This window comes from Maniola jurtina, chromosome 4 (genome assembly GCF_905333055.1).
Source record: "Maniola jurtina chromosome 4, ilManJurt1.1, whole genome shotgun sequence".
Classification (NCBI taxonomy): Eukaryota; Metazoa; Arthropoda; class Insecta; order Lepidoptera; family Nymphalidae; genus Maniola; species Maniola jurtina.
The window spans coordinates 4,786,109-4,804,680 of NC_060032.1; the positions used below are offsets into that span (position 1 = coordinate 4,786,109).

At 38.5% G+C, this 18,572-nt stretch overlaps 2 protein-coding genes across 4 annotated transcripts; one reads left to right on the forward strand and one right to left on the reverse strand.

The window, feature by feature from the left end:
• Window positions 1-168: 168 nt before the first annotated feature.
• On the reverse strand, window positions 169-7,086 carry LOC123864811 (N66 matrix protein-like). 3 transcript variants are annotated; one of them, XM_045905511.1, is made up of 3 exons: window positions 1,616-1,763; window positions 795-1,108; window positions 171-761 (listed from the first exon to the last, which is right to left on the reverse strand). In XM_045905511.1, exons 1-3 carry the CDS (start codon window positions 1,661-1,663, stop codon window positions 287-289), a joined length of 837 nt encoding a protein of 278 aa, XP_045761467.1. In that variant the 5' UTR covers window positions 1,664-1,763; the 3' UTR covers window positions 171-286. The 3 variants fall into 3 exon arrangements, with proteins under 3 accessions (XP_045761466.1, XP_045761467.1, XP_045761464.1); XM_045905510.1 differs by lacking the exon at window positions 1,616-1,763 and adding an exon at window positions 7,067-7,086 and having other exon boundaries at window positions 169-1,143; XM_045905508.1 differs by having other exon boundaries at window positions 172-1,108.
• LOC123864758 (probable multidrug resistance-associated protein lethal(2)03659) lies at window positions 1,879-18,547 on the forward strand. Its single transcript, XM_045905396.1, has 29 exons — window positions 1,879-2,264; window positions 3,348-3,442; window positions 4,209-4,365; window positions 4,985-5,059; window positions 5,525-5,726; window positions 6,273-6,410; window positions 6,719-6,803; window positions 7,260-7,416; window positions 8,295-8,508; window positions 8,977-9,112; window positions 9,263-9,346; window positions 9,443-9,540; window positions 9,985-10,141; window positions 10,640-10,836; window positions 11,077-11,159; window positions 11,249-11,372; window positions 11,453-11,608; window positions 11,947-12,113; window positions 12,660-12,839; window positions 12,954-13,101; window positions 13,561-13,711; window positions 14,150-14,377; window positions 14,844-15,007; window positions 15,666-15,800; window positions 16,069-16,224; window positions 16,559-16,679; window positions 17,274-17,512; window positions 17,617-17,757; window positions 18,505-18,547. The coding sequence occupies exons 1-29, from the start codon at window positions 2,188-2,190 to the stop codon at window positions 18,532-18,534; spliced, it is 4,095 nt and encodes a 1,364-aa protein (XP_045761352.1). The 5' UTR covers window positions 1,879-2,187; the 3' UTR covers window positions 18,535-18,547.
• Window positions 18,548-18,572: the final 25 nt, after the last annotated feature.

Here is an 18,572-nt window from a genome sequence, read left to right on the forward strand (position 1 = left end):
GCGATTTCAGTCGCATCTTTCATTAGCCAGACTAGTAACTACCTACTTACCACTGAAATTACATAATAATCTTGCAATCCATGGATGTGCATTGTGCATGGATGATTAATATTATAATTATTACATTAATTTTCAATGGGAATGGCAGGGTGGGAAAATAAATAAACAGTTTCTTAATAATTTTATTTTTTAATGATTTTTAAAATCAACAGTTTTAATGTTTTAGAATGATTTTGGAGATACAAATCTTAAACAATGAACATACGAATTATTATTAAAATACTTACTAAGACTTATCGTTTACTGCACCACCATTATTGCTTCCCAATCCAACACTTACTATGGTTTGCCCAGCAAGATTGACCTCTGCTATATTATTTTCGCCAGAATTAGATCCTTTGCCGCTTGATCCAGTCTTGTTGTTAGTGTAAGTAGTTTGAGAAGGTGTACTACTACTACCCCCTCCACCTAAACTAACTCCTACGAGATGTTGGTTTCCAAGATTAACATCTACCAAGTTATTATTATTACTATTTTTCCTGTTCGCAAGGTCTACTTCTATTAAACCGTCATCTTTGCCCCCATTCGCATTTCGACCGTTTGAATTATAGTGTCCATTTGAGCCCTGAGAGCTTCCTCCATCGCCTCCTAATCCAAGACTTAATAGATGCTCCTTGGCTACATCAAGATTTAATAAATTGCCTTTTTTTGTCGAATCGAGTATATTAAGATTAAGCAGGCCTCCGTCCGAATGGGAATAATCAGACCCGCCATTATGGTTGGGATAATAATTGCCAGATCCTCCGTTACCAGGATGAGGAGGATAATTATTTCCACTTTGATTAGGACAGTGACAGTTATGGCTTAACGCTTGTGTAGTGAGTTGAATTAAGGCGTTCACTAAATTCATAATAAGATCTTCTGCATTAGAGAGGCCTCCGCTTGGCGCATGTCCAGCTGAGCAGCATTCTTTTTCTTCCAATGCCCGCACTAAAGCCACCAGGTTGACGAGATCTTCGCAAGAGCAACTCAAGCCCAAGTCTCGGTGGATGTTATATAAGGGATGCCCATTATTGCGCACGAGACCGTTATATTGACCGCGGGATACCTGTTTAAAATTAATAAAAAAATTATGAAACATACCTATTATAGTACGCGACAGGTCGAGAGGGCAATAGGGATGGGGACGCCCCGTACACCCGCACAGCCCAGCGCTAACCCGGTGTGGGATAGCGCGAGTGACGTGCGGGTGTGCATTGTGACGGACAGCATAGAGGCACAACGGAGGACAAGAGATCGAGAGGCCGCTCAGCAACCAGATGGGCAGTCCAGCTCACCAACCAGCTGTGGCACTCGGCCACACAATTGCAACCCTATACCTTCCGATAGAAGCCGATGGAAGCAATTAATTCGCACGAGGTTGTAAGAACACCAAGACCTTCAGACATGAAGGAATGATTAGAGAGAGAGTTTATGTAAAACTTACAATGCTCTTTCTTCAGCCTAAATACGGAGGGCTCCACAAATTATTTTAATAGTTAGGTAGGTAGGTATTCACAGCACAATTATTATTTAGTAGAATTGAAGCACGTACCTAAGTATTGACACAACTTACCGCGATAAATGAGACAATAAAAAACAATGAAATTGTTATTCCGTTCATTTTATTAGATGTTTCCTAAAATATATAAAAGGATGCCCTTATATAGACTTTACAATCAAAGTTATTGTGACATAGTTACCAGTTACCACCTAGTTTGCATGACAAAGTAACCTATTTATTAAAATATTTATAAATTGCGTAAGACATTATTTTATAAAAATGACTACCTGCGCACGTATGGCTGACTAACAGTATGTGTTTTATCTTCATGTTTTTGTAGACAAAATACTTCTGTATTTGGGTACCCAAATTCAGTTCTAGAGTCTCTAGAGAGTATGTTAAACTCGTATGTTAATTATAATTAGGTACATCCACCTCACCTAACTAATAATATCTACGCAACTACTTATTCATCGTTATCTAAGCCTAGGACCAAGATGGTTAATGTGTTAGTACCTACTTAGTACGAAATATTACTTAGTTCAGTCTACAATACAAAATCAAGAGCACCGCGCATCGCATGACCAGCTCGATTATTTAAAATTCTGTGAATAAAAATTATTGACGGTAAGCAATAAATAAATATGGATACAGGGCCAAAGCAGAGAAGGCAAACAAATCCACGTTATAAAGCAAATCTGTTTTCTGTATTAACTTTTGGGTAAGTACTTAGGTAGAGACCACGGTCTACCGATTTAAGAGGACCAGGACGACTGATAGTCATTTGGCCAACGCATAGGATAATAATACTAATACTAATAAATTAAATTGGAGTGTCTGAATGTAATTTCGAAATAACTACCTCATATTAAGCTCATATGGTTATTTGAACGATACCAACACTGAATCACACGTTTTTAAAATTTTTGTCTGTCTGTCTGTCTGTCTGTCTGTCTGTTTGAAAAGGCTAATCTTCGGAACGGCTGGACTGATTTTGACGGGGTTTTCACAGACAAGTAGAGAATTGACCAGGGAGTAACATAGGCTACTTTTTTAACCGACTTTCAAAAAGGGAGTTGTGTTTTTCTACCTATGTACACCGAAATCTCCGAGATTTCTGAACCGATTTGCGTCATTTCTTTTTTAATCGATAGAGGAACTTCGCGACATTGTTTCATAAAAAATTGGAGTCCAACTCCCAATACTGATGCTGCAGGGGATCTGACCAATCCACGCGAGCGAAGCTGCGGGCATCAGCTAGTAATAAATAAATATATTATTTTTACTTAGCTCAGAGTAGATATACAGTATGTACATTGTACACCTGTAGTACGCGACAGGTCGAGATGGCAATCGGGGTGGGGACGCCCCGCACACCCGGACAGCCTCCGCGCTAGCCCGGTGCGGGATAGTGCAGCGACGCGCGGATGTGCGGGGCGTCCCCCCGCCTTGTACCCCAATTGCCATGTCAATCGGTCGCGTAACTCTATACCTACTTAGACTAGGAGGGAAATTAGGAAGCAGCAATATTTTCTAGGAGTCGCGCTGTACCAATCCGTACATTTAATTATTGCATTTTAGTACGAATTTAAATTTTCCAGCTATAAATAGAGTGCAATGTAAGATAAAACCTCAATAATGATTCATTCTTATGAAATTAAATAGACTCAGCATGCAGCACGTAGTTACCTACGAACGTGCTTAGTCTCTACCTTCGAAACATCGATTTAAAACTCAGAACTAATAAAATCTTACGAAATGTATTTTATTTCTAAGAAACTTGTAAACCAGGTAGAATTTCCAGATGGACTTTAGAGACGTTGATGCTTGGATATAGTCGTGATATAAAGGAAAGAGACCTTTATGCACCGTTACCCGAACATCGGTCCGATGTTTTAGGTAAGCTAACGACCAAAATACCTACTTTTTGAACTGGTTCCTTCTTTACCGTTTTTTTTTTTATCGCTGGTAAATGCTTAAATTACGCATCCCTCCCGGAAGCAGAGCAGATACCACTGGGGGGGGGGGGGGGGGGGGGGGTGGAACTCGCTGGCAACCAGAATACCCACTTTCTTTACCGTACCGCAAGGCATCGTCAAGGTATGCATCAGTATGTAGTCGGACACGACCGAAGCGAGGACATTCCTCGTCATTTCCATTGTAATTGGAATTGCTAGAATATGGAACGCCCTTCCAACATCAGTTTTCACCTCCACTTTTAATATAGATGTCTTCAAAGCCAAGAGTGAATAGCCATTTTATAGGCAAGCGCGCTCCGTCTTAGGTTATATCAACACTTGCCAGTAGGTCTGATTTGAGCCAAGTGGAAAGTTGCACTCTGGGCTCAGAAGTGGAATTTTTACATCTCAACGGCCACTTTACTCACCTCTACCTAAAACGTTCCTGCTCAACGTTTTTAATATGAATCGCTAAGATGTAGAATGTCCTTTTGTCCGTTCGCGTTTCGTGCTCAAGCCAATCTTGCAAAAGAAAGAACGTTTCGTTGGCTGCCCGCACTGCACTAATGTACGCGTGTGCATATTCTCACTAATATACCTAATTAATCTGTGGCAGATTATTGCTTGACCAGAACATAAACGGCTAAAACCCAAACCTCAAAAGGTGTGAGTACCTACCTATCAAATCTAAATTCAAAATATTTTAGGAGATGCCATGCAATCTGCATGGGAGCAGGAGGTTGAACACGCTGGTTTCCGAAATATAGGCCGAAAACCAAGTCTAATGAACGTGCTGTGCAAGATTTTCGGCTTCGAACTTATGCTTTATGGACTAATTCTGGCTGCTATGGAATTCTTAATTAGGTAGGTAAAGAATAAATGTATACAACACACTAACTTAAGCTCTGTTTTGATGAAAAGTGAGTGTTGGACGATCAGTAAAAAGATGAGGAAGCTCTTGTAAATCTATGGTTATGGCGCCTTAGCTCTAATAATATTAAATCTTCAACAAACCAAAGTTCTTTTTTTTTCTGGGTTTCATTTCCGCACTTAGACGTAGCCATTCCGTTGTACATGGTTGTAAATGAGAACCCTGGTGTTAAACGCCAGCGGCCAAGCTCACTCCAAAATCATTTGGATTTTGGAGTGAGCCACCCAGGAGAATTAACTACCTAAACGTTATAATTTTACATTTAAGATCGCAAGATCACAATAGGTTCAACACGTGCAGATCATCGACAGCCAAAAACTAATGTCATTGCCCTCACACGGACATGAGCATTGGTCGGCCAAAACATCGGTGGCTAGTTGAATTTAAATGTTCTTCTCTTTGAAATATAATTATACCTTGGCCTTCAAAAAGATGATGGTGATGATAATAGATTTTTTTTTGTGTAGTAAATGCGCCATCCTTCAAGTACCTATTTCACACTAGCTTTTGGTAGTCTGACTAGTATTTACGTAGTCTATTCTTTTTGTCTAGATTGCAACAACCGTTATTCCTCGGCCTATTGCTCCGTTATTATAGTCCCGCCCAAGATTTTTATAACAGCACGACGTAAGTTGACAGTACGTACCTACCCACATGTACCTACATGTACATGGTTTCAGGTAAAAAGAACTCAGACCTTTATAATATGTGCCTTTAATCTGCACAGTGGGTGATTTATCGATCTATTTGTTGATACGAAGTGAGGCGTAGCGCTTTAAGTGCTTCAGTCAACCTTTCACTTCCCGAGAATAGGAAAGTATAGTTATAGGCACACGTACTACGTGTCACGTAGGTACCCATGAGTAGAAACATCCCGTACAAGTACCTGCTTCAGCATCGGATTCGATGGATCATTGACACATCGGGTGACGAAGCGCTGGTAAATTTTAAGCATCATAGTTTGAAGCATCAGCCCAAAGGCTGTCTATAGCTATTCTTATTGATGTAGGAGGAATGCTATTCCACAGGATGAACCTGGACTTACTAGTTTTTACCTACTTAGCTAGTTAAGAAAGTTAGTTTTTTTTTCAGTGCTAACAACACGTATTTTTCTCGCCTGTTCAAATATTACGACGCGTCGAGTGGCATCACATGGGGCGAGGCGGTGTTCTTCTCTTTTGGCATCATCTTCTGCAGTTTGGTGAACGTCATGGTGCAACACCCGTTCATGATGGGGGCCATGCATTTAGGGATGAAAATGCGTGTTGGAGTTTGCAGTCTCATTTATAGAAAGGTACCTACCTAAATAAAGCATGTCCGCACCTCTATCCGTCCCCCCGCCTCATACCCTGATTTCCATCTCAACCTGTCGCGGACTAAAGGTACTTGCCTTATTAATGTACAGGAATCATCCAGTTCAGTTAATTTTAAAAGTACTCGTATACTGTAGATTTTAGCGTTTGAAGTTTGAACTATCCTGAGTGATTTCCATATTGTTACGGCTATACTCACGTAATAATATAATTAGAAAATAGTCTTTTTTCACATGGACTCAGCTCGCTACGCGTTGCGGATGACCATAGATAGATAGATTGATTGAAAGTATAGATTTTAAGAATATAGGTAGGTAACAATAAATAAGGTAAGTGCAGTGTGGGACGGCCTCCAGCCCGCTGGACCGATAACCTGAAGAAGGTAGCGGGGAGCGGGTGGATGAGGAAGGCGGACGACCGTGTTTGGTGGCGCGCTCTTGGAAAGGCCTATGTCCAGCAGTGGACGATTACAGGCTGATGGAATGGAATGAAAAAAAAAAACAATAAATAATTATTCTATATCATAGGCTTTGAAAGTGAATCTCCAAGCGATGTCTGAAAACAGAGGTGGACTGGTGGTCAACTTGATGGCCAATGATGTCAACCGCTTCGACTCCGGACCACTTTTCATCCATTACCTGTGGATAGGGCCTGTGGAGACTTTGGTAATATTTTATCTCATGTTCACATAATGCTCATAAAAATGCTTAAATTGGTCGCTCTACAAATCTCCAAAATAATCTAACACAAAAATAAAATTATAGTTTCTAAGTAGGAGCTTATGTAGTACCTACCTATTAATTTAATATTTTTTTAATAATGACTTGAGATAAAAAAAAATTATAGTTCAGTGACAGACAGGGTTACTTTACGTATTTTAACATTGTTGTTTTTTTTGATGAAAGAATTACTAAAAATATGTGATTACTACCTAGTCAATTTTAAAAGTAAAAACACCTCATGGAATTTTTAGCTGATGACCACATATTTGTATCGAGAGATGGGTATGCCTGCCGTATATGGAGCGCTAATGATCGTAGCTGTTGTACCATTTCAAAGTAAGTAGGTAATCATTTACTATGAATAATTTTTACAATAAATTCTGCAATATCCCTATAAAGTGTAGACACATATTATAACGTAGGTACCGTCAAAGGCCGTACAAGTCGCTTAGCACTTTAACTATCATATTCACGTGGCACGGGTATGTACGATACATGCGTTAGGTGTGTGTGGCGTGTCTATGGAAAACGGTAATAAGTGCGAAAGGTTTTCTATACAATAGTTTCAGCGGAATTGCTACTCGAATTCTGAGGCCGACCATTATTATACGTACCTAGTACCTACTATTATATTATTCTGTGCTACTGTGTTGTAATGTCACAATGCAATGCCTGGCGCGACGCGTATCTCGAGCACACGAGTAAAGTAAACTATAGAAAGATATTGTAGAAACCCCCATAGTATCACCATAAGGTGGGTATCTCCCATAATAAATAATCGATCTTCTTCAGTATTCCTGGGAACACGTACAGCCTACTACCGAAGAAAAACAGCTTCCAAAACAGATGAAAGGGTCAGGTTGATGGAAGAGATAATAATGGGAATTGAGGTCATAAAAATGTACACCTGGGAAAAACCTTTTAGGAAAATCATTGATACTGTGAGAAGGTAAGTAAAAGACGAGACCCTAACTAGAGTTACTTGTTTTATCTACCTCTAATTTTTTTACACTTCACCGTCGTGAAATGTTCTGAATTCTTTTAATGGAACCTACGTGATGGAACTTGAACTTTAGTATAATCGGTTAAGATTTGTCAACTATTTAAAATTAACTGCGGATTGTCCGGCTCGAAGGACCAAAAAGTTTTTGAATTATCCTATGTTGCTTCACTTAATATGACGAGTAGCTGCCTCGTGCCTGCCACAGGTATAATTAAAACTACCCCTAATCGATTTTACACAGCATCGTGCTGAAACGCTAAATCGTTTGGCAGCACAGCTTTGTCAGTATAGTAGTACCTAGCTATGACCAAAGCCTCTCATCAAACCAGATCCATCTTCCAAACAAAAAAATCCAAATTAAACACTTTTGGAATCGAAACCGGGGCTTCCAACTTATAAGACTACCTACAGCGCTCACCTCTGCGCCAGGAATGTCGTCCAAGTTGGTAAGAACAGACCTGAATTTGAATTAATTCATAGAAGAAACCAACTCTTGTTTTATCCTTTACTTATTTAGTTTTATCTTATGGTGGAAGCGTCGAGGTAATTTAAACCTCAAGGTATTGTAAATTGTGTTGTGTGGCACAGTTACCACAATGAATGTTTTTCTTCCTTTCTCTGCCTTAGGCCTCATTCGCACGAGAGTTAAAAAGTTAATGGACGTTAAAAAGCGTTCAAATAGAACAAATGCATTCCCAAGTATCTGTTCACACGTCAACGCTTTTTTAACGCGCATTTTGTATTTTCAGCGCAACGCCGGGTTTTAACGCAACGCTTTTTTAACGCTCGTGCGAATCAGGGCTTATTAGTACGATATTTCACAGGCAAGAAGTTCATTACATAAAGATGACATCCTACATACGCGGCGTGGTGATGTCGTTCATCATGTTCACGGCACGGTTCAGCATTTTCATCACCGTCCTGCTTTATGTGCTCTATGTTAACCGCATCACAGTAGAGAACGTGTTCTTTCTTACCTGTTACTACAATATTCTGAAACAGACTATGACACTATACTTTCCACAAGCTGTTGGACAAGTAAGTTAATTATTATTTACAGAACCTTTTTGGGAAGTTCGGTCCAAGATATTCTCAACATTCTTCTCTAGCACCACATATCGAGAGTGTCTCTTTTCTGCTCACTTTCTCACCAGGATTCACGTCTCCGAAGCACAGAGGAATATGGAGAATACAAGCGCTCTAACTAACCGGGTCTTGCGGTAAGACCCGGTTACCCAGGCGCTTAGATACCCGGTAGTTATAACTTACCTATAGCTTTGGTAAAGTTTCGGTTCCTGCATATCTTCTGCAGCTTTTCCATAGCAGACCTAGATATAACCATGCATGCAGCTTACCCTTATTCGAAATCGAGACATTATAGAGGGTAGCTTATGGGAAAGAAGTTTTTGAGATATTATTCCTAGAGTTTATGGTTAAGAAGTTTTACGACCTGGTAATTCAAAACAACCAAAGTCAAACTAAGGTCGTATTTTTCACTGTTTGTAGATCGCCGAATTGAAAGTTGCCGTGCAGAGAATTAACGACTTCTTACTGAGTGAGGAGTGTCAACTTCCCCTTAGGACTCAGTCAGCTGATTTACCACCATCTCAATACAAACCGAAGAAACGTGTTACTATACCACGTTAGTTACTTAAGATCCTACTACCTAATCAATTAAAAAAACATAAGTAAGTAGATTAGTTTGCAGTTTGGTTAGACCCAATCTCACCAAACAAGGATTACCTTACCTCTTTAACCTTCCAAAAACTTTAAACTTGTGTTGTATTTTTAGTGAATCCAGTACGCCCGCTTGTAAGACGTTCTCCTAGGACTGATCCTAGTACTTCTTATATAAAATCCCAGGAGAAATCTAAAGGTTAAAAGTCTGTTATACCTAATTTATTTAGAAATTTACGTTTGGTTACTTAAATATATGGATTCAATGATTCATGACTTTTTTTTGTATAATTAGGATTGCGAAAAGATCAAATAGCCATCAAATTTGACGAGGCCTGTAGCCGCTGGATCAAGTCATTGGATAAAGATGATGTCCAGGATATTACTCTTATTGTAAGTCTATTGTCTTCATGTGACGTTGACGTCTGCATGCCTGAGAGTTCTCCGTAATGTTCTCAAAGTTGTGTTAAGCCTGCAAATCCATAAATACTTGGCTAGCGTAGTGGACCACGGCCAAACCATGCTAATTGTGAGAGGAAACTCGTGCTAAGTGGTGAGGGTGGGTTCCCAACGAGAGCCGGCAATGGGTTGATGATGATCATGATGACGTTGACAAAAAGACGTGGAATGTAGGTTCTTTCTCATTCCAAAACCACGACACCATTTGATAAGTAATGACTTGCATAAGCAAAGGCTCCAAGTTAGACATTACCTTTCCAAAAGATTTCATAGTAGCAAAGCCAACATCAAATAATAAATAAACAGGAATTTATATAAATCAAAATGAAATATTTTTAGAGTGTCTCTTCTATTATATAGATAACCATTAAATTTTAGATCTATGGTGGATCGTTAACAACAATCATAGGAGCGGTAGGTTCAGGTAAATCCACATTGCTCCAAATGATGCTCAGTGAACTGCCATGCTCAACTGGCAGTGTGGAAGTTTTGGGTAGCGTGAGTTATGCCAGTCAAGACCCTTGGCTTTTTGTTGGTGAGTTCGGATCGATGAGATCATTTCATAAAGATGCCTGATGGGCAACTGTTCATCATTATTAAATCCCATGTCTTCCATTCGTGTCAGAGGGCAGACACTGCTCTTCTCCAAGTCGGTCTATCGGACGCCTTATGCCAGAACTCGGAAGGTTACTGTTAATCAGCTAAATTATTGAAATAACTTTTACCTACCAGATATGCAAAATATCGTGATAAACGTGCCTACCTCAGGATAATTAGCAGGGTACATGTAACTTGCCTACCAGTATTCGTCCGTAATGGATGTTAGCTCCGTATCCCACTGTTCAGTGAGAAAGGAGGCCCTTTCCAATGAATTTGGTTTTACAGCATTGTAAAACCTATTCAAAATTGTGTTCTCTTAGTCAAATTGCGGAAGCGGAAGGTTCTGGGAACACATCGCATTATTATCCAGGAAAGGGTAAGCAATGAGGAATAAGATTCAGTGAAAGAGAATCAATGTTGGAATATGTTTTAGGATCGGTCCGACAAAACATTCTGTTTGGGCAGCCATTTGTAAAGACACGGTATATGGAGGTGTGCAAAGTTTGTGCTCTCGAAAGGGACATTTCATTGTTTCCCCACGGAGACAAGACCATTGTTGGAGAGCGAGGAGTATCTCTCAGTGGAGGACAACGTGCTAGAATTAACTTAGCACGAGCTGTATATAAAGAGGTACGAAGATCCAAACACTATAATATGGGTTTTGCAAACCATTGTACGGATTGGTGAACTCGGACCACAGGGTTCGATCCATCTTCAGACCTTGAAAACAGGATTTAGCTAATTGAACCAGCTCTAAAAAATATATATAGGAGCTATGATGATGAATAAAAGAGAGTAATAAAAACATAACACCTATTTTTACGTCGCAGTGGTCAGTGATTACGTAATATTATTGCAAAACTGTTTTAGGCCGACATTTATTTGCTAGATGACCCATTATCAGCTGTGGATACGCAAGTTGCAAGACATATATTCGAAAATTGCATTAAAAGGTAATCACAAATTGTAAAATAATGAACCTAAAGTTTCCATTCTCTCACAGATAGTTTAAATATTCTTAAAATAATTAAAATTTCTTTAGGTATTTGGAGAAAAAAACAGTAGTTCTGGTGACGCACCAGCTACAATTTATAAGATCAGTGGACCAAATTGTAATTGTGGAGAAAGGCAAAATCATCGCCGAAGGAGACTATAATGATTTGAGCGTAAATTTTGTTCACGTAAAAGAATTAATCTCTTCAAAATACATTTTATTATTTTAACGTATAATTTGCATATTAAATAGAAACGGGAGTTGGCAATAATCCAATTAATGCAAGACAAATCACACGAAATCCGTAAAGAAGATGCCTCATCTCCAAGCAAGTTATTGCAAGGGACAAGCACTATTAGTATGAAACGGTCGCATTGGTCTCATTGGTCTATGATCTTCGACATTACTGTAAGCAGCATTTTAATTAAGGTGGATACGACGGGTCCAATTTAAGAAATTAGCTCTAGTATCGACTGTAACTCACAAATTAGTCGATACTATAGCTAATTTCTTAAACTGGACCCTTTCAAGTAAAGATTTTTATATAAACCTGTGAGGATGATACTGCCATTGGCGCAATACAAATGCCATAAGCCTACGTTGTCGTATTAGTTTACAAATTGCGGAAAACCAAATTAAATTTGAATTTCGCGAGCAGGCTCGTAGCTTCCACCTATTCCTAAGTTCTGTTTAGAGATTGTGTATAACAGAATTAGCCGCTATGTCAACAATCTCGATATTTTCAGGATCAGAAGCAAGAACAAGAAACCCAAATTGTAGGCAGAGTGAAGGGATCAGTTTACAAGGAATATTTCTTGGCTGATTCGGCTTGTGTTTTTGTGTCTCTTGTATTTTCCATGTTCGTTTTGGCGCAATTTTTTGCGAGCGCAAGTGATTATTGGATTAGTCGATGGTGAGGAAACAAGCATAATTTAACATTATGCCGATATAACACAATCTTTCGTACAGAAGAAACTAGAGAACTTCATCCGTGTGGATTGAGGTTTTTTAAAAATCCCGTGGGCACTATTTGATTTTACAGGATGAAAAGTAGCCTATATCCGCGTTCTGAATGCAAGCTATCTCTGTACCAAATAATTATTATTGATTGCCACAACACCGCATCGCCAACAAGTGGAAATTCTTTATGTTTCCGAAACAAAAATAGAATATTCGTCCTTGGTATTCTCGGGATGTGTTTTGTATGGGCCGTGAAAAATTCACATCGAAAAATTGATTACTGTGGATATGGATTAGTTATCATCACGATTGTGTTTTAAAAAAAGGTACAAAAAATAGCATCATTCAGGTTCCAGATAACGTAAGAAGTAGATATTGGTACTTACTGATACTGGGCGCAATTAAATTTTATAGTAGGTACCTAATTAAAAAATTATCTAGTCGTCTAGCAGAAAATAATTTAAATGTGACGTGAAAAGACTTTTCCGAATTTATTCAGGAGTCATGCAGAAGATCACTTAACTGGTGACAAAACCATGGACAACCTTTTGTGGTCGCAGCATGGTTTGAGACGAAAGGATTTTGCGCTTATATTCGGCGTGTTGACCATTGCAACGGTAGCCGTCGCGCTAATCCGAGCTTTTCTGTTCTTCTCTTTGTGCATGAAGTCTTCGATAAAGTTTGTACCATTTTAGCATTTGTATTAATTTACAAATTGCGAAAAACCAAATTAAATTTGAATTTCGCGGGCAGGCCCGTCTCATGCGCCTTAAATAATATACCCTCATTATAGGCTACATGACAATATGTTTGAGCGGATATCATTTTCTCCAATGAGCTTCTTCCACACGAACCCTTCCGGAAGGATTCTAAATCGTTTCAGCAAAGATATGGGATCAGTCGACGAACTACTGCCTCAAGCTATGTTGGATTGTGTTCAGGTGAAAATCTTTTTACAGATACCCGCCTAGGGATTTTTGAGATTCTTATCTACCATAACCTCCTTAGTAACCATGTTCATCGCTATTTGGAAATTCCAATTCAATACAATAATTCTTTATTTCTTCAAGATTTTTGATAATTTATTTACTATCATCCATAATTTTCTAAAGTAATTTTCTAAAATAATTTTCTTTTGCCTCCCAGTAGTTCTGTTTATCAGTTCTGTTGGCAGAACTATTGGGATTTTATCTCTCACTAATTCTGTGATATATTTTTTTAAATTACTATTGCAAAGAATAGTTCTGTGATAGGTATTAGGTACCTACAAATACAACACATCATATTTTAAATTGTAATAAATGTTCTATTATAATATTTTATTATAATATTCTCAATCATTTTTTAATCGAATTAAAAAACTCATACAAGGAATAAAGGTAATTTTCGTCTCTTTTTAGATAATGTTAAACTTAGCTGGTGTTCTCATTGTTATATTGATGACAGAGATGGCTCTGCTGATACCAATAGTAGCGGCGCTTATTATATTTTTCATTTTTCGTGTAATTTACATCCGTACTACTGGTGCTATAAAACGATTGGAAGGAATAAGTATACCTTAACAACTTTTTATTGTAAATGTCTCCTAGCTATTGTCCAAAGAAACGTGTATGGAGAAATTGTCTAAAACTTAAGGAAGATGATGACTTTTACTTTTGCTCCGTTCGCGATAAAACTTGCCTGGATGATTTTGAAATCTGTTTAAAAAGTGCCGCGAAGCGATTGATTACCACACGGAAATCGAATAAGGGTACAAGCACAGTATAAGGAGAGACACAGTAGTCCGACGACGCCTTTGATCACGTGGCAAATGAGGACTCGCTCCCTCACCGCACGATTACTGTCGGTTCATCAAACCCTCATAGGTAGTACAGGTTTGAAAAATTATCACACCACTTCCAGGTTAGCATGCTTCCATATCAGACTGCATTGTCACTAACAATCAGGCGAGACACCACTGTTGATGTTAATAAAATAATTTTTCCCTAGCCCGAAGTCCTGTTTTTGGCCACGTAAACGCAACAATACAGGGGTTGCCGACCATTCGCTCTTTCGGAGCAGAACAACTCTTAGCCCACGAGTTCGATCGTCATCAGGACTTGCACAGTGCCGCGTGGTACCTTTTCATCACTTGCAGTCGCGCTTTTGGCTATTTCCTCGATGTTATCTGTCTGTTATTCATTATATGCGTGACCTTCAGCTGTTTAATGAAGACTGGTTAGTATCTATCCGTTTCAATGAAGTACTTGTGGTCAACATTTACAACTTAAGATGATCATAATACGTGTGGGCACTATGCCCAGTGTGCAAAATAATATGGGTTAATTCTGTATTTTGTGGGATTTTCATCATATATCCACCTCAAGGCAAGTACAAATCCGTTAAAAATTGAAATAAAAATAAAGGACTAGGTTTGTCTGCGCAGGAGATGCTGACGAAAAATCTTACTCGTGAAATTTCGCTAGCCATATTTGTCCCCAAAAAACCTCCAAGGAGGTAAGTCCCTTGCATGTAATTTCCGAGATCAGCAAGGAAAATGTGAATAATTATACCTACCCTAAATCAACTTGAATATAGGTAGGTTATTTCCATTGTTATACCGCGCAAGAGCAAATTTTATTTCGAATTACTTGACCCTAGGAACATAGGGATTTAATCTAAAAATCTTTTTTCTGACGTACAGACATAGAAGGCAGTAAAGTAGGACTCATAATAACTCAATCCATATCGCTCACTGGCATCTTTCAATGGGGAATGCGACAATCTGCCGAGATGGAAAACCAGATGACTAGCGTCGAAAGAGTTTTGGAGTACACTAAGTTGCCGCAAGAATCAAAATTATCGGACGTGAGTTGGACTTGTTTCTATAATACCTAATTTTATTAATAACCCTTGGGTATGCTCAAACGAAACATTTTCAACATTCCACCAGACGTATGCCCTAGTATTTTATTTCCGTCAACGCCATGCAAAGAGTTCCATGGCGTGCAGCCTCACCAATAAGCTATAAGCGATGTGATGCGCGTTGCAAAGACTGCACCCATATGTAATCGAAATACTACGCACTCGTACCAGGTGATTTGCTTCCTCGTTTCTAATTGGAACCGCTAGGATATTGAATGCCCTTCCGGCTTAAGTTTTCCCCTCCATTTTTAGTATAGGTACAGGCTACAGCTTTAAGTCAAGATTGAAAAGGTTTTCTTGGCAAGTCACCGCTGCATCATCACTTGTTAGCAGGTTTGATTGCAGTAAGATTGGCATAAGAGTATATAGGTATAAAAAATGATGGAGATTAGTTTGGACATTAAAACGATTTACCTAAATTGAATGGCAACCTAAATCGGGGGAAGACGCAATTATTGCTTGGCCGATTGTGTTATTGAGAAAGCTCTCTAATTATACTCACCATACCTACTGTAATCTACTTTGGAATGTGTGTCAAAAGCAAAGAGAAAGGTAGAAAATGAATTCAATAGTAGGTATAGCTTGAATTTTTATCTCACAGACGGCAGATGAAAAGCCGCCAGAAGACTGGCCAACTGAAGGCGCGATCCAATTTGAGCATCTTAGCCTGAAATATTTACCCAGTGGCGACCATGTTCTACATGATTTACAATTCAACATTCTACCTCAAGAAAAGGTAAAAGCATACGCATTATAATCCCTATTCCTTTTAATATTTAAATAGTTAGTAGTTTTGAACAAACAAACAAAAACAATTGAACAATCGAGTTTTATTTTTTCTGCTTTTCGATGTATCAATTGTTATTGAATAGTAACAACTATCGAATAGTTCGATTGTTATTCGAATGAATCGCTTACCTATCGCAAATTATCTTCTGAAAAAACAAAAGTTCACAGATTGATTTGAACCAACAAATACAGAGAGACATTTTCATTATTTATAGATTGGTATTGTTGGAAGAACGGGTGCGGGCAAATCATCTATAATACAGGCGTTATTCCGATTGGCTTATTTGGAAGGAACAATCACGATTGACGGTGTAGACATTACGTCTATTGGCTTGAAGTATCTGCGGCAGAAGATATCCATAATACCTCAAGTAGGTACAAAACATTTATTCATGTATTCATGTACGAATTGCTAAAGGACTTCCTTCCTTAAAATATTGTTTGCTTGTTTGTTCCTTTCTTCAAAAAGCTTTCTGCGGTCATTCAGATTTTAATTTGGCAGCTAAATGATAAATAAATAATTACCAATTACAACCCAAACAAGTTTTCAGTACATGCAAATGGAGGCTCCAATGCATAAAGTCTAATTGACTTTATGTATTTTAACCCGTAGTTTAAAAATGGTAGTTCAATAACCTTAATTGTAAAAAGTTTATTTTATTTTATAAAGCCTCTAAATATAAAAAAGTTCGTTAACTTTTCCAGGAACCCGTATTATTTAGTGGTTCTCTAAGGAAAAATTTAGATCCCTTTGATGAGTATGAAGATGAATTGTTACTCAGAGCCCTTGACAAAGTTGAACTTCTTTCAGAAGAGGAAGGTGTTGGTGAGACTATTAATTCTAAATAAGTTGAACTAAATAGTGGGATGCCCTTTAAAAAATCCTTTTATTTTTGGATTATATTTTTTCTACATTACAAGCGATCCTACTGTTCTTTCTTGAAATCTGGAAGCGATTTGCTTCCGCGTTACCAATTCGTAGCGCTAAGATATGGAACGCCCTTTCGGCATCAGTTTTCCACTCAACTTTTAATATAGGAATATCCTTCAAATCCTAAATAAGTGAATGAGTATGTTTTAGACAAGCGCGTTCCATCTTAAGCTCTTTCTTTTTTTTTTCTCTCGTCTGGCTTTAAGATTAGCCAATGTCAAGTTTTTAGTTATTTGTAACAAGTTAGTTAAACTATACAAGTATGGACCCCGTCTGTGCCGGCGCTCGCCGACATACGCACGGCACCCCCTTCGAGCGCTTTCCAGTCAGTTTTAACAAAAAAAACACTCCAAAAAGGCAGAGCACGCCCGCCAGCTAACACCAACACAGACGAAGTCAAAGCTCTATCATAACTTGCCAGCAGATCTGATTGCAGTCAAGCACTAGTCTATAATTTTTTTTTAATTTATCTACACAAATATTTTTCAGAGACCCTATACAAACAAGTATCAGACTGTGGGTCAAACTTCAGCGTGGGCGAACGTCAGCTAGTATGCTTGGCGCGGGCCATCGTGAACAATGACAAGATACTCCTGCTAGACGAAGCCACGGCCAACGTGGACGCACAGACAGACGCGCTCATACAAACTGCTATTAGGGAACACTTCAGGAATTGTACCGTGCTCACTGTGGCTCATAGGTTGAACACGGTCATTGACTCTGACAAGGTAAATTACGTTTCGTCAAAATACGCTAAACGGGTGGGGCCGTGAAAAGCTAGCAGACGGATCGACTTTCACATTGTTTATATATTAATATAGATATTTTACAGATTTTGGTGCTAGACGCGGGTAACTTAGTGGAATTTGACCACCCGCACATATTGCTGCAGAACAAGAAGGGATATTTCCGTAAAATGGTTGCCGAGACCGGCGCCGCCATGTCGCAGTTGTTGCATAAAGCTGCAGCAGAGGTAAAGCAAGTATACAAGTATAGTAACTGTTTCACTCTTCTCCGGCAAAAAATCCACACCCTTAAGATTTTAAAAGTTCACAATATATTGCAAATAAAACATCTGACTGACGCTAGAGGACAACGAACATTCCGTAAATAGGTCACTCGAAGTCAATAACGGTTCGTAGGTGGGGCATTGACCCGGGTTGTGCACGCGGGTTTGAAAAATACTAAATCACTAAAACTACATAATAAGGCAAATGGTTATTGGCATTGGATTGTGTTAAGATAGTATAATAATAACGCTAATAATTTTGCTAGCGTTCTGGTTACACCCTGTATACATATCAAAAATTGTGGACCCGTCAGGAATCAAACCTGCGTCTCTCTGAGTATCCTGCATATTCCTGGGCATCAGTTCCGCAATGTTTAAAAAAAATAAAAATGTTTAGATATTGAAGTGTTGGTCAAAACACTACCATAGAAATTATGAGTTTATTTTATTTATTGATTAGATATTTGTTTTATACTGTACATACCGGGTACCTATATACCACGATTACTACGATGATTTTGAATTATCGATATATTTTTTAAAATAAGAATATTAGCCATGCTAATCATGACTAATACTCCCCTTTCCCCTCCAATTATTTATCGATATTTCTATCCAATTGCATGAGTCACGGCGGGATCCGGTATTTGCATTATAATATACTGTTCAACCACGAAAGCCTAAAATGATTAAAATATTTGTTTGTTTCAGAATTACAATAAAATTAAACAAGGCGAATAATATAAAACAATATCTTTTATTCTTTAATTAAATAATAT

Excerpts from the sequence above, each read along its gene's own strand:
- LOC123864811 (XM_045905508.1), bottom strand. The coding sequence starts at position 1,663 with ATGAACGGAATAACAATTTCATTGTTTTTTATTGTCTCATTTATCGCG. Across the intron at positions 1,109-1,615 it reads TTATTGTCTCATTTATCGCG|GTATCCCGCGGTCAATATAA; the intron begins GTAAGTTGTGTC and ends AATTTTAAACAG.
- LOC123864758 (XM_045905396.1), top strand. The coding sequence starts at position 2,188 with ATGGATACAGGGCCAAAGCAGAGAAGGCAAACAAATCCACGTTATAAA. Across the intron at positions 9,541-9,984 it reads TCCAGGATATTACTCTTATT|ATCTATGGTGGATCGTTAAC; the intron begins GTAAGTCTATTG and ends ATTAAATTTTAG. Across the intron at positions 17,513-17,616 it reads CGGTCATTGACTCTGACAAG|ATTTTGGTGCTAGACGCGGG; the intron begins GTAAATTACGTT and ends GATATTTTACAG.